The sequence below is a fragment of the Melopsittacus undulatus genome, chromosome 19 (genome assembly GCF_012275295.1).
Source record: "Melopsittacus undulatus isolate bMelUnd1 chromosome 19, bMelUnd1.mat.Z, whole genome shotgun sequence".
NCBI lineage: Eukaryota > Metazoa > Chordata > Aves > Psittaciformes > Psittaculidae > Melopsittacus > Melopsittacus undulatus.
Genome location: NC_047545.1, coordinates 3,021,365 through 3,034,736, shown reverse-complemented (window position 1 = coordinate 3,034,736; position 13,372 = coordinate 3,021,365). Strand labels below are relative to the sequence as shown.

At 44.2% G+C, this 13,372-nt stretch overlaps 1 protein-coding gene across 2 annotated transcripts in view; it reads right to left on the bottom strand.

The window, feature by feature from the left end:
* The window catches only part of KDM4B (lysine demethylase 4B), a 75,981-nt gene that overhangs the window by 25,868 nt on the left and 36,741 nt on the right, over positions 1-13,372 (bottom strand). Inside the window, exons 8-10 of one of the 2 annotated variants that reach the window (XM_034070860.1) lie at positions 12,071-12,208; positions 2,488-2,684; positions 1,972-2,004 (exon numbers count right to left, since the gene is read on the bottom strand). In XM_034070860.1, coding sequence (XP_033926751.1) covers positions 1,972-2,004; positions 2,488-2,684; positions 12,071-12,208 — 368 coding nt within the window. The remainder of the gene's footprint in view (positions 1-1,971; positions 2,005-2,487; positions 2,685-12,070; positions 12,209-13,372) is intronic. The other variant, XM_034070861.1, reaches the window with a different exon arrangement.

Here is a 13,372-nt window from a genome sequence, read left to right as displayed (position 1 = left end):
AAAAAAGATCTTTTTGCAGTGCTCTTCTCACTCTGGAGTTGGGGGGAAATGAAGAGAGGCAAAAAGCAAATCATTGAAAGCAAGTGTGCTTCCAGAAGTGCACACTGAAGGATGTACACTCCAGAAATGAAGCTGTTCTGTAGCTGACAATCTGCATACCAGAACTGGGCTTTTTGTGGACCAGACTAAACCAGACTCTTGCTGAGGCTATAAAGTAAACGGAGTTGAGTTTTTCAAGGTAACTAAGGATGAATGACCTTAGAGAAGAAATAACACATCTCTCTGCAGAGATTAAAAGCTCCATTTTCCAAGAGAGCTGGCAAAAAAAAGCAGCGTTTGTTCTCTTTGAAGATCAGACCACAAAGTAACTTAATTTAAGTAGATACATCTGTGAAGAGGTTTGGGCAGAGGTGAATCCCATTCTTCCAGTAAAGTCCATCCTGCTGAGAACAGTCAGTCTTCCAAGTAAAATTATGTCTTTCCAAGACACAAGTATAGGAGAGAGACTACTGCTAAGCAGTGTGCAACCATTTCAGAACTGCTTCGGGATAATACTGAAATAATCTAGGAAACAATAGATAGATAAGGAAAAATAAATACCTGGATCTTTTGCAATAGGCTCAGGTTAAGAGAGAATTTTCTCTGCTAAGTCACAGGCTTAATGAGGGAAAATAATCCTTGTGTTCATACAGCACCTTACACTGCAAACATTACATCTAAGTAACCCTTAATAGCCACAGGCAGTAAAGAGATTCCCAGTTTCCAGATGAGGAAGAAAAAGATGCAGGGCCCCACTGGAGTTCAGAGAACCACTGCCTACAGAGCATAAATCACGACTTCTGACCCTGAGACGGCCCCGCTTTTCCTGGAGCTCACTATAGATGGAATAGTTGAAAACCTTTCAGCAATACAACCTCTGGAGTGGAGCGAGTTACCTGCCAAATACTGTATTTATGATGTCTTTTGGAGCATGGATTTAGCAGGGAACAGGCTTTCCCACTGCAGCAGTTGTAAAATAATGGATGAATCATTTCACATAGAAAAGGCAAGACAAAGAAAGGAGCACCAGTCCAGTGCCACAGTGGGTGAAAACTCCTGGAAGACAATCTCCAGTGCTAGAGAAGCTGGTATGTTACCTTATTCTTTGCAAGAATGCCTAAATAAATCAGCTATCATCGAATTACTAGGTCAACAGTTTTTAGATTGTGACTCAAAGTCCCTATCAAAGATGGTCCCAAAACCCTAAAGTCTAAGTATAGCTTTTTTCCCTGGATTTCAAAGAAGTGATACTGGATCTGGATAAGGCAGCGCAATTCCCAGACACTGCCAACACTCACACCCAGAAATTCAACAAATACTAGATGACAGCAGAAAGAAGTAAGCTTATGTGCTACACTGCAAGCATTTGGGTAACAGGCAGAGCAGGAATGAGAACGATGTAAAAAAGAAGGGTAAGGCAACATATGGATGGGCACACACTTTACATCTGAGTACATTAAAGCCCTATGACAATGCCATTTCCTAGAATATAGTCTCATTTTTCAAGCAAGCTTGAGGACAAACGGAAGTTCTCCCACTGGCAGCCTATGTCTACAACACTCTAGTTCAAGTCCACTGTCTGAGACAGCAGCAGTGTTTCCTTATCTGCTTTGGTGAGCAGTTAGCTTTATCCACAACCAGCTCACCATTACACACCACTACCAATTCAGCAGATAATCTGTACACTCAAGAATGGAAAACCAGAACAGGCATGAGAGCGCTGGAGTCCTCTAATGATGCGAGAGAAGACCTCAGGAAACTACACAAACCCAAGATGCAGCATGGGAAACCTCGATGCCCAAGGATTTTCTGTGCCCCCTTAAGGAAGCAGACATGAAAAAATGAAGCAAAAAACACTTTCAGAGTGACTGTTTTAAGAAACTTGACAGGGAAAAGAATGAAGTCATAGAGTTGATGGGGGAAGTCACATACCGGTGTTTGTTGTCCTCTTCCTCATCTCCTATCCTATAAAAGCAAGATTCCAACAGTAAAAGGTTAGCATGCCAAATTTTCAATTCCAGCATGCTGTAACACACAAAACCCACCAACGTGTAGAAAATTAATACAGAGATCAAAGGAAGCACAGAAAGGCATGCATAAAATCCCTTGCAACCGATGGGGCTTTTTTGTCCTCCTGCATTCTGATAAGTGAAGCTATAAATGTTTCCTATAGATTTTTTTGTCTTGCAGGCTAAGAGATGAGATGTGAGGGGGCACACAGTGGCCTACTTTCAGAGAACACGTGCTTCTCTAACAGTTAACAGAAACAGAACAATGAGGGAGCACATTACCCAAGAAAAATCACAAGAGGAATTGCTCAAAACAAACAAAACAAAAGGAGAGTTTGAGCTATTGCAAGCTACGAATCACAGCATTGAAACTCCTACCAACAGAAATCCAGCACAGTGCTCAGGCACAGCTCTCTTTCTTCCTGGCTTTTCTCTTTACCTGCGAAGCAGTTTAGTCTTCAACTCCGTCTTCGTCTCATTCCAGGCATCCAGTTCTGGGCTAGTCAGAGCTGTGGGTTTCATGTGGTCCAGGACAGTGATGTCTTTTCCTTGTTTCCATAAATCGTAACGTTCCGGTTGCAAAACCCGCACAAAGACATCCATGGAGATCTTCACCATGTCCTTGCGGCATGTACACTGCAAGAAAGAACCACACATCAACACCAGGTCAGAGTAAGCTAAAGCCTTCTGGTGACTGAAAGCCACAGACTCCTCATCTACTGTCCCACAGGACCACTGGCTGCTTCAATGCTGCTCAGCCTGGGAGTGTGCCAAGTGGGAAGCAGGATTTATGGACAGCACTGTTAGGAAAACTCAATTCATTTAATGAAAACTAATGTGGGACAGAATGGCTGCGAATGCAATTTGGCCAAAGACCAGCAGGAACACACATGGTGCCCATGCTTCAAAGCCCTGGCCAGGCAGAAGCTTCTCACCGGCATCACCGGCTTAAGGGATTTGTATTGAGAACATTTTCCATCACTTTTCCTTAAGAAGTTTTCAAAGCACCTGTGCACTGCTACAAAGAGGAATACAGGAGAGCACCCCACAGCACACATCATCGATGAGCTATGGAGATTGACCTCCTCTGCCTTTAACAAAGGATGAAAAATGGCTTAAAAGGGCAATAGCCTGCTTTGTGATCCTACCCTCGAATCGACACGCTGCAGCACACCTGTGTCAATGCCTTCAAATCAAGTGGAGCAAATCCCAAGTCGGGCAGGGCTAAAGGTCTCCAGTACAGCTCCAAGCACCAACAGCTTAAGAGTCTCACAGAAACATAAAGAATACAGAGATTATCAGGAAAGCACACGCTGAGCTATCTGGATGCTCGTCAGAGTAATGCCTTTGTGGGCTGCAATCTCCAGGAGCCTGCAGTAGCCAAGTTCTTTTCCTCACACAAATCTAACATGATGTATGTTTATATTTCAATTTTAATTTCATTTTATTGCTTTCATGCTAGCAAGCATGAATAATGCACAAAGCCTCTTCCCTTTGGGGCTTCTTCCAGACCATACTGCTATATTTCCTCAGCCGCTGCAGTTGTGTCACATTCCCATTCCCATAATGGTCAAGGTATTTTTCCATACCTTTCCCTCAGACCCAGCAGCAAAATCCTACTTAATACAGCAGACACTTCCCACAGCTGCAAAAGGGAATGTGCACGTGTGTGTGAGGGGTGGGAGAGGGAGGAGATGGGAGAAGATCAGGAGGAGACTGTGGGAAGAGAGAAGGGCAAGAAATTCCCTTTGCAATGAATTACCTGCTTTATTCCATTAGAGCAAGACAAAAGCAGCAAGCCTGTGTTTCCCTGGCAATGATACCCATTTCCATGTATTGCCTCTCCTTTTGTATACAGAGTTCTATTTCTTTCAAAGTATTTAACTGTCGTCATAAACACACGAATTTCACCAGCCTGGGAAAGACTGAAGAGTGATGTGGGCACCCAAAGCACAGAGCATGACTAAATGGCAAGCTGGAGGACAGACCCATCCCATACAAATGACCAGTGAGAAATGTAACGAACTCTGAGATCTAATGAAGTATCTTTCCATCTTTTCTCTGTTATTCCCCATTTGTTAGGCAGAGCACCACAAAGTGCTCAGGAACCACAAGGCTGTCTCAGCAACAGAGCAAACAACAGAATATTCCCAGCTGGCATCTCCAAAGACTGGCTGCAAGTCCTGAAAATAAGGTGGAAAACAAGGCAAAAATCAAAACAGCTTTAGGGTTAGCTCTTTGCCTTCAGTTCCAGGGGATTTCAGACCCAAAACAGAAAGAAGAGCTTCCATATATTCACCAAATCTGCAAGAACTTAATGTGTTCCACCTTCTGAAGACTTACCCTGGCCTCACCTCTCCTTTCTCATGAGCTAATGACTATTAACCAGCCAGGATAAGGACATGTAAAGGCAATTTGCAATCTAAGCTCACATACCGTAAGAAAACGCAGAGTGAAGCACTTTTCAAACACAGAAACCCAACATTCTTCCTCTGCTTATTTTATTCTCTGCTACCCAAAATTGGAGACTGTGGTAAAACATCTGACCACACCAGGAGCCCTGTCTCTTCAATTAGAACTCCGAGAATGATAGGGGGAAATCTGTGGCTACTGGATGTGTAACCATTATCTTCTCTGCAGTGTTTTTCTTTAATAAAAATACAAATAAGTCTATAGAAAATAGCAGGCAAATGAAAAGACTGTCTCCTCCAAGTAATAAAATCAAATGATAGATGGAAAAATGCAGCCTCATTCAACCTCAGCCTTCAGCAGCATCATTTTTGTACAGCTATTTCCCTCACTTCCCAGCTATTAACACTAAACTGAACCCCATCTGTTCCATAACACATAAAACGTTAATGCAAAATAACCCTCTCCTTATGTAGAAATAGTCACCAAAATGATGTATTTCAATTGGTACCTCTGGTTCTCATAGAAAACCCCCTCACATTCAGATGGAAGCAGGGATCACTGCACAGTTAAGACCCAGTAGCCTCCCACTTTGCCTTAATGGGAATTAAAATATATAACCCCCGAAACACTCCAAGTTGAGGTTCTTCCAACTATTATGGCATCATTAAATGCCAGAACAAAAATCTGTGCTTAAAGCTTTTCCTATCTGCTTTTTCATAACAATGAAGCCTGAAAGCAAGTTGCTGGGAAAGAAAGATGATTACATGCAAAAGGCAGCTAAGAAATTCCCGCTGTGTCGGATGGGAACACACGTTGTTAATGCAGACGACACTAGTCCTAAGCTGCTCTCCATACATTTCCAGGCCAAGGCAAGAACTGCAGCTTTTGGGAGAAACACAAAGTCCTCCCAGTCTAATACTCCTGAACAGTTATCCAACTTGTTAGTGCAGGACAGACGTGGTGCTTGAGATGTAGTCAATACTCAGCCATGATGACAGAATAAACTAGTTCAGGCTCCAGTTTCATTCTCCTCCCACTCAGCCCAAAGCCACTTCTCCTGCACAGCAATGCTCTCACAGCTAGCCAAGCTTTCAGAAGCGACAAAAGCACTCAGATTCCAAGGACGTGCCTGACATGAGCAGCAGGGATTCTGCAAGTGTGTGAGGAGTTAAACTTGGAGAAGAAGGAGAAAAACCTAAACCGCGTAGTTTGTGTGTTTAATGACTGGGAGTGCTTGTGGCAAAGAAGATGAGTCTTGACCCCCTGTTTCTAGTGTAATTATCAGCATTGCCGTGAGTCTCAACAACAAACCAGTTCATTAGGAAACCCACTGGAAATCCTCTACAGAGGTTCATAAACAAAACAATTAGGGAAAGATTTCCAAGGACTCCCCCTGGTCCTTGGCTGCAGGCATGACTTCTCCTTGCATGCTTCCTTAATGTGCTTCCATAACGTTCCATGTGGATTTCTGTGGGTAGAGAGCTGGCTTTTTCTTGTTTGGCACAGCTATTTTGCAGCCTCCACCAGAATTCCTTTCTACCTCTTCCTATTCTGTAGCCTATACCTGTAGATACTCCCAAATCTATCAAACATATGCAATCTTCATCCCTGCAAGACAAACACAACCACAGCGGTGGGGCAGGAGGGGATCATCTCAGTGGGGTCCTGGTTTATATACATGTCTCAGACAAGGCTGAAAGAACACAGAGGGAAATTCAGTGCTCTCAGCAGCACTACAAGAAGGGGATTCAATGAAGTATTAGTTCCCTTCTGTTGTGACACTCATTCAAGTACAACGGATAAACAAAGTAAGACTTTTATCCAGTGGTTATGATGTGATCTATAGTGAACATCACTCTGAGGTTATCCCAAGGTATCATTTCTTCCACACCATGAGGCTTGCAGCTGGTGAGAGGAGCCTACCCTGACCACCCCATGGCACTGCTGCAGGTCAGCACCCTGGGCTCATGCATGAACCGCTCAGCAAGCATGAACTGACATGGCTTGGTGAAGAGTTACAGCTCTGAAGTGACAGGCACACAAGACGATTCTTGCTAAGTGACTGAAGATATCCTTTTATCCTCTGGTTTCATCGTCTGCTTTTTATTCCTTTCTTTTCAACAGAAAGGCAAGCTGTGTTGCATTACATCTGTAAACCAACAGATGAGGTAGTAAAATCCACTATTTTGGATCCCACAGATGACAAACAAGGTCTAGAGGCAGTTTGTAGGAACATGAATAATTATGTTTGGTGGACTACAAAGTGCCGATACCTGGAGTGACAACCTCAGATTTGCTTCTAGCACATCATCCAATTCTTTGCCCTGGTAATAACAAGTATTCCACAGCAACATTTTTCAAAAGGATACAAAGCTGAAAATACATCTTTTGCAACTCTAAATGCTACGACTTAGAATCAAGGGAGGTTTGATGCATACATGAGGCAAGAGGTTGTGTATCAGTGTCTTGATTAGATCCCTCTGAAAACTGCACCCCAAATGAAGCGCTTCTGTCTTTCTCCTGTAATAATCTAGACCCACTTGCATGTATTTCTGAAGCAGTTAAAGAGCCTGGTAAAGCAAGATCCCAACCTCAGACATCAGGATTCTGAAGCACCCAGCTATGAGCCGCCCCAGGAAAACGCTGAAACTGCAAACTGCCACCAGGGAAGCAAGCTGGGAAATGCCATCAGCAGCATGGACTATCAGGAAAGGCAAGTAATGAAGCCAAATGGAGTTAAACAATAAAAGAGGTTGCTCATAAGCAATCTACTCCCACTGCACTGTAACAAAAAGTGGGCTTTAAAGTGCTCTTCATGCACAAAGTGAAGAGGCAGAAGGGTAAAAAGCGTTGCCTTTCAGTACACTGAAGGACTTGCTGCAGAGGACATCAAAAAGGAAAGGTACCTGATGAGAAAGCGTAATGTCCATTCACAGCTTCTTTATGCTTTCACACTGCCTTGCAGAGTTCTAACATCACCATTTCTGCAGTTCTTGAACAGAACCGAGTTATTTGTTCTTAGCTGGAATGTAAGACTGCTCTTCCTTCTTCCTATCTATGCCCCCATGTGTCAGCCCTGAAGCAGTTCCAATGGAGCAACACCAGCTGCATACGAAAGCACAATCCATAGCAGCTTTTAAAAGGGATTTTTGATGGCCTTGCCATACTAGCAGCCCCAAAGCCAGACGACCCTTAAGCCTCCACTCTGACACATGAATGATTGGGGCTGGTACACTTTATCAGGGTCTCCTGTGCGACAGAGAAGCTGAATGAACAAGCTGCAGGGAGCACATTCTTCATGTCGCTGTTTACCACAGCCACAAAGCACACCACAACCTCCACACGATAAATCACAGGGTTAGCGAGGCAGAGAGAGAATGGGAGACTGTGGCAGCCCAGCAACATCAGGACTCCAGGGTTCAGGGCTGCTTTCCATCCCAGAGATCCAGCATTTCCATCATGGGCTCCTGGAGAGTCAGCCTGGCCTGGCAAAGTCATTATTAAGCAGCATTCAAAATGTCAAGATCATGTTTTACACCTTGCAGTAATTAAGCAAAAGTAAATTAGGCTGAGAAGCATAAATGGGCCTCATCCGTTTAACAAATACCTGTTTAAAACCCAGCACCTTCTCAGTTCAGTGTTCCAATGGTTACCCCAAGCCCTGAGCAGAGACAGAGGCAAGGGGCCCCAAGTCACCCCAGCCCATGGTGCCAACGTCCCAGTTACTGTGCATCAAGTCCTGAGCAGTTTATAATTACATCTGGGATTTAAAATAAGTTTAACTCATTCCTTCTGCATCTCTTTTTGCTTTGCACACTGTGACAGGTTAATACCCATGCTGGTCAAACAGCGCTGTATCCTAAAAAGAGCATTCCCAAGTTTGATCCACGAAGGATGCCAAAGTGAATTCCCATCACGTATTTGGGAAGACCTAGTGACAGCACACCAGGATTATCTATGGGAGCCCCATGATTAACTGAAGGTCCCTCTCCCATCCCAAGACAAGGCACTGATAGATGTGCTGTTCAACCACAGCCTTTCACACTGATGAGGTGGCAGAGGCAAGCTGTGCTTGGCCTCCAAGTCACCTTGGCTGGAAAGAAGTCAGCTGCAACACGAGGTTCCTTGAGGACAGGTGGAGACATTTACATTGACAATAAATGGGATAACAGTTAAAGAGCTGGTAATTCTTAGACTTCTGGGCACAATGTCCAGCTGTATGCAAGGCATCTATTTCCCAGTGGTGTGTCACCATGTCATTGAAACCTGAAGCAAAGGAGGATGTTATACCTTTCCTCTGAATGGGAGGAGATTGACATTTGCTGGGAACAGAGAGCAATCAGTGCTGAGGATTTATATCCAGCATGAGAGATGACATGACTTTTGCCTGTCACATCCCAGCACTCAGCACTGAGGCTAGCAAAGCAATTATGAGAAGGATCAGCAAATCAAAGAGATGTTTTGGTCAGTCTGTTCTTACATTGAGAGGCTACTTGTCAGCAATGGTTACAACTTCTACCTAAGGACGTGAACCCCACGAGCACACCCCCTCGCAGTGTCCCCTTCCAGCTCCTTCCCATCAAATTCTGCCAAGCAGTTCTGAAAGAGACTCCACAACTCCCACCAGGCTCTCAAAAAGCTTTGCACCAACCTGGACAGGCAGTTCCTTCACTTCAGGATTCACCAAAGCAATTTCTACTGGAATTCTTAAGCATCTGTTCATCCTGGTTACAAGTTTGCACAGACACAAGCACAAATTCCCACTATTATCTTCCTACACAACCCTGCAGCCATCGCTTTTCCTTCCTGTGCTAATGCTCATCCTTGTTGTACAATTAGAGCAGAACCAGTGCCTGAGAAGCTGATCTTTAAACTTCACTCCGGTTATTATGTGTTTTTATAGCCCAGGCAGGTTCTGCTGTGGTTAGCAGAACATTTCATCCATCTGGCAGGCAATTAGCAGAGCTCTGTTCATGTTTCTCTGAGGTGAGCTATTACCTTCCTATGTGAGCTCTCTCTCATGCTATGCCATTGACTTACATTGCTCTCAGTGGAGCACAATCCAAGTCTCATCCCCAGAACAATGTCCAGGAGAACATTACAAGTGGCTAATTCTGAACCTCACCTTGTCCCCAGTCTCAGGAGTGCTGGCAGGACATGAGAGCTGTATTGCTAACCTCAGGAAAGGGGCTGGAAGGTGATTCCTCTAAGTGGCTTTGGGGCAGTAAGAGGATGTCCCTGCAGAGTGCTGCACACTCGAGACTTTGAGAACTTTATAAAGGAATGCGTGACAAGAAGAAGAAATCCTGCTTTGATGTGGGGCAGGACAGTCTGCTCGTGCCTGAGAGCACTGCAATCACTGCAGTCAATAGAGCCGTTCCTTAAACTTGGCAAACCTGCAGTAGTTCACCCAAACTCACACACTCCAGGAAGCCCCTCTGCTCCATGCATTCTTCCCAGTCTGAGTGCACAGAGTCGGCTGGTATTTCATTCAGATCCTGTTTAACTTCAAATGAGATTTAAACAAACCTTTTGCCCTTGCAGTGTAACAGCATTCATACCTCATCTGGAACCCCAGAGCAAAGCACCAAAGGGTTAATTAACACGTGTGCAGTGTGTGCTTTAGGCAATATTAAGCAGAAACCTCTGAACAGGCAAGTGTCAGCAAGTGCAATGGAAATAAATTGGGCAGCTCCTTCCACACTTCAACTTTCTCTGCCCAGATTTGCTCAGAGCTCTCAGTGCTGCTTGTTCAGTAATTTCACGCTACGCTGCTTAACAATGTAAGCATGGAGGCTCAATCTAAAGCTGCACTTCCCAAATGTCACTTGTTTGTGAACACATGGCTGAAGCCAAAATTGCTTTTAATATTAGAGCGGTGCCTGCTGGCACTGCTGTAGTTAAGGGTCTGTCAGAATTCCGACGATAAACCCCATTTTCTGGGGTGTAATACCATGACCATTGGCCACAGATAAACCTGCTATACAAGGTCAGAGCAGACAAACATGATTCTTTACCTTTTCAAAACCAAGTTTGCTTGGCTATTTTGGAGTTGAAGACACTTAACATTGATTTGAGACCTCTTATGGTTCTAGGTTTTTCTTACCCATCCCTTTAACTCCAGCACAAATGCAATGTATGACTCCCATTCCAGCCTCCACCAAGCCCTGGAGCCTCTGTTATTGCCACTGCAGCATCAGTGGAATATGAACAGTGGGATACAAAGACCATGCAGAGCTCACTACTTGAACACCGGTGGACACAGACAGGACAAACAGCAACTTTTCACCATGATGATTTTTCAGTTGGGAGAGAATTTCACTTGCCATTAGTAGCAATTTAATGCTCTTCATTTATTAAAAGGGAAAAAGAAGAAATGGCACAAGGGTTTTTGTGATTCTACAAGATCCCCTGAAGCCTGCAGTGCCAGGAACAGCACCAGCCTCTGGAAGCAAAACCCAGTGACTCACGTTAGGCACAAAGCAGCCACTGGGGCCAATCAACACACAACACTGATCACTGCCCAATATAATCCTGTGTAGAAAATCCAGCTTGGCTCCAAACTGCCCAAAAGTATTACAGGAAAAAGGTGGAGGGTTAAAGAGACCCCAGGATCCCAACCCTGAGAAGGGAATCGTGCCAGGCAGCAATCATCTGCCTTTTGCTACTCTCAATATAAACCTTTGTGAAGGGAAAATGGACATCACCACACTGCTCCACAGACTGAGACACAGATGGACTTGCAGTCTGCTTTGAACAGAGTTGGTTTTGTCCAGAGGAAAGTGTTAGGATGCATTACAAAAGCTACAGAGTCAAGCTGAGTGGATAGAAGAAAAATAAATGCAGAAAAGGTTATAAATGCTATTGGAAAGCAAAAAGTGAGCCTGCCTTTTTGGAAAGGAACATCTGAAGCCATTTCCAAATGCTCCTCCCCCTGCAATCATCTCTCCTTCCCCCAAAGACCATGTGGAACTGACACCCACTTTAAAACTTCACAGATGCTGTTGAATCAGTTGCACTTCACACTTAAACCCAAGAGAATGGCGTGCGTGTGCTGGCGTGAAAGCTGTCACTGACTCCAGAACTGCCAGAAGTAACAAAACGTGCAGGAAATTTGCCCTAATGGAAACAGCCACCCAGGCATTTCAACATGACTCTGCTCTTCAGAGTTAACCGAGTGCATAGATTAGAGAAACTCAGATCCTTTCACAGAAGGTTATTACCATAGTCTTATTAAAGCTTAAAGGTATTCCCAGCTTATTCCTTCTCCTTCAGCGTGTACCTAATGAATTGTATTCAGTTACATCACTCACCTTATTCACTGAGAAGAGCAGTCTGGATGCATGAGAAAACTAATCCAAATCTACTAGTCTCAAAACAACCTCTTTACAAGGTGTGTGTAACATTCAGTATTTGAGAAAGTTATTACTTTGCCCTCAAAAGGACAAGAGGTATCAACAGGCATAAACCAGTAACATGGCACAACTGAAAGAGCACATCATCAAAACAATAGCGCTTTCCTCTTTGTTCTTAAGGGTAAGTGTCCCACTCTCCTTTGTATTTCATGAGCTCATGGTTTTAAAGAGCCCTTCATCCCAACAGACACCTACTTGGGTTGCCATTTTTCCATAGTCGATCCATCGTAAAGTGGCAAAGTTGGTAGACTCAGCACAGTTGAAGCCATGATTGAAGCCAGCATGGTATCCATACGGAAATGTAATCATGAACTCTCCAGCTTCCTGGGTGATCTGAAAAACAAAAGGATGAGATACCCCATGGATCAGTTAATGCAGCAGCTGGAGAGCAGACACCTATAAAATCAAATCTTTGCATCATGACCACTTCAGCTCGTAAGTCCAAAGCTACGCTCCTACCACCAGGCTAGTGGAGCCAAGAACACTGGGTTTCCCTCCTAACATGCACTCTGCATTGCAGGGTCCTACTGAAGTACATGCTACCTTGCACTGCATTTATTTCCTCACTTACATTTATCAGTCTTACTCCCATTACACCCGTAAGTCAAACACCCTAAAAGCTACAGCCCACCATTTATCTACTACAGTAAAATTAAAACCACAATAAGCATTATAAACATTATTAATATAAGGGTTAAAACCTCTACAGATTACAGCTGTAATCAGGTGCCAATCAATCTGTGATGCTTCTAGAAAATCCTCTTTTTACATCTTATGCAGAGATGACACTGAGGAAAACAGGGATGTGATTGAGTACAGCACAGATCCTACGATGCAGCGTGCCTGGAGCTGCCCTTCCAGCCCAGCTCTCCAGCTCAGCAAGCCTTCACCAGCACCTCCCTTCCACAGGCTCTGAAAGAGGCAGAGTTTGACCTTCCCTGTCCTTCCAAGCCAGAAGTGCTGACAGACCTTTCACAGCAGTCATATGCCAAACCACTTCCATTTGGATCCCTTCCCACCAGCAGTAACTCAACACACAGCAGTTCTGAGCCTATGGAGATTTCAAACAACTTACACACACAAACACAAGGATGGGTCCAAACAGAAAATGTGAGCAGACAAAAGTTAAAACCTTTACCAACACCTGAATTTGCTGCTGACATTAGCAGAATAAGCAAAAGGAGAGAGAGAATACAAGCTGCTACAATACAAGAAGCTCCTGCAGTACTTCTGGATGAGAGGTGCTGAAGTCCGGTCGTACCCAGCTTTGTGGAGCATCCTCCCACACGCCCCATCCATAAATCAAGGCAGAGGGGTAGATTGCTAACTTCAGAAGACAGAAAGATTATGTTTCTGTCAGAAAATCTACATCCTGGTGTCTTCATTTCAAGCCCACAGTGTATGTCCTCTATGTCACTGCTGTCAACATTATCCCTACCATAAATTAGAAAGCACTCAAGATGATGGATAGGCCATGCAGAAAAGTAATAACTATTG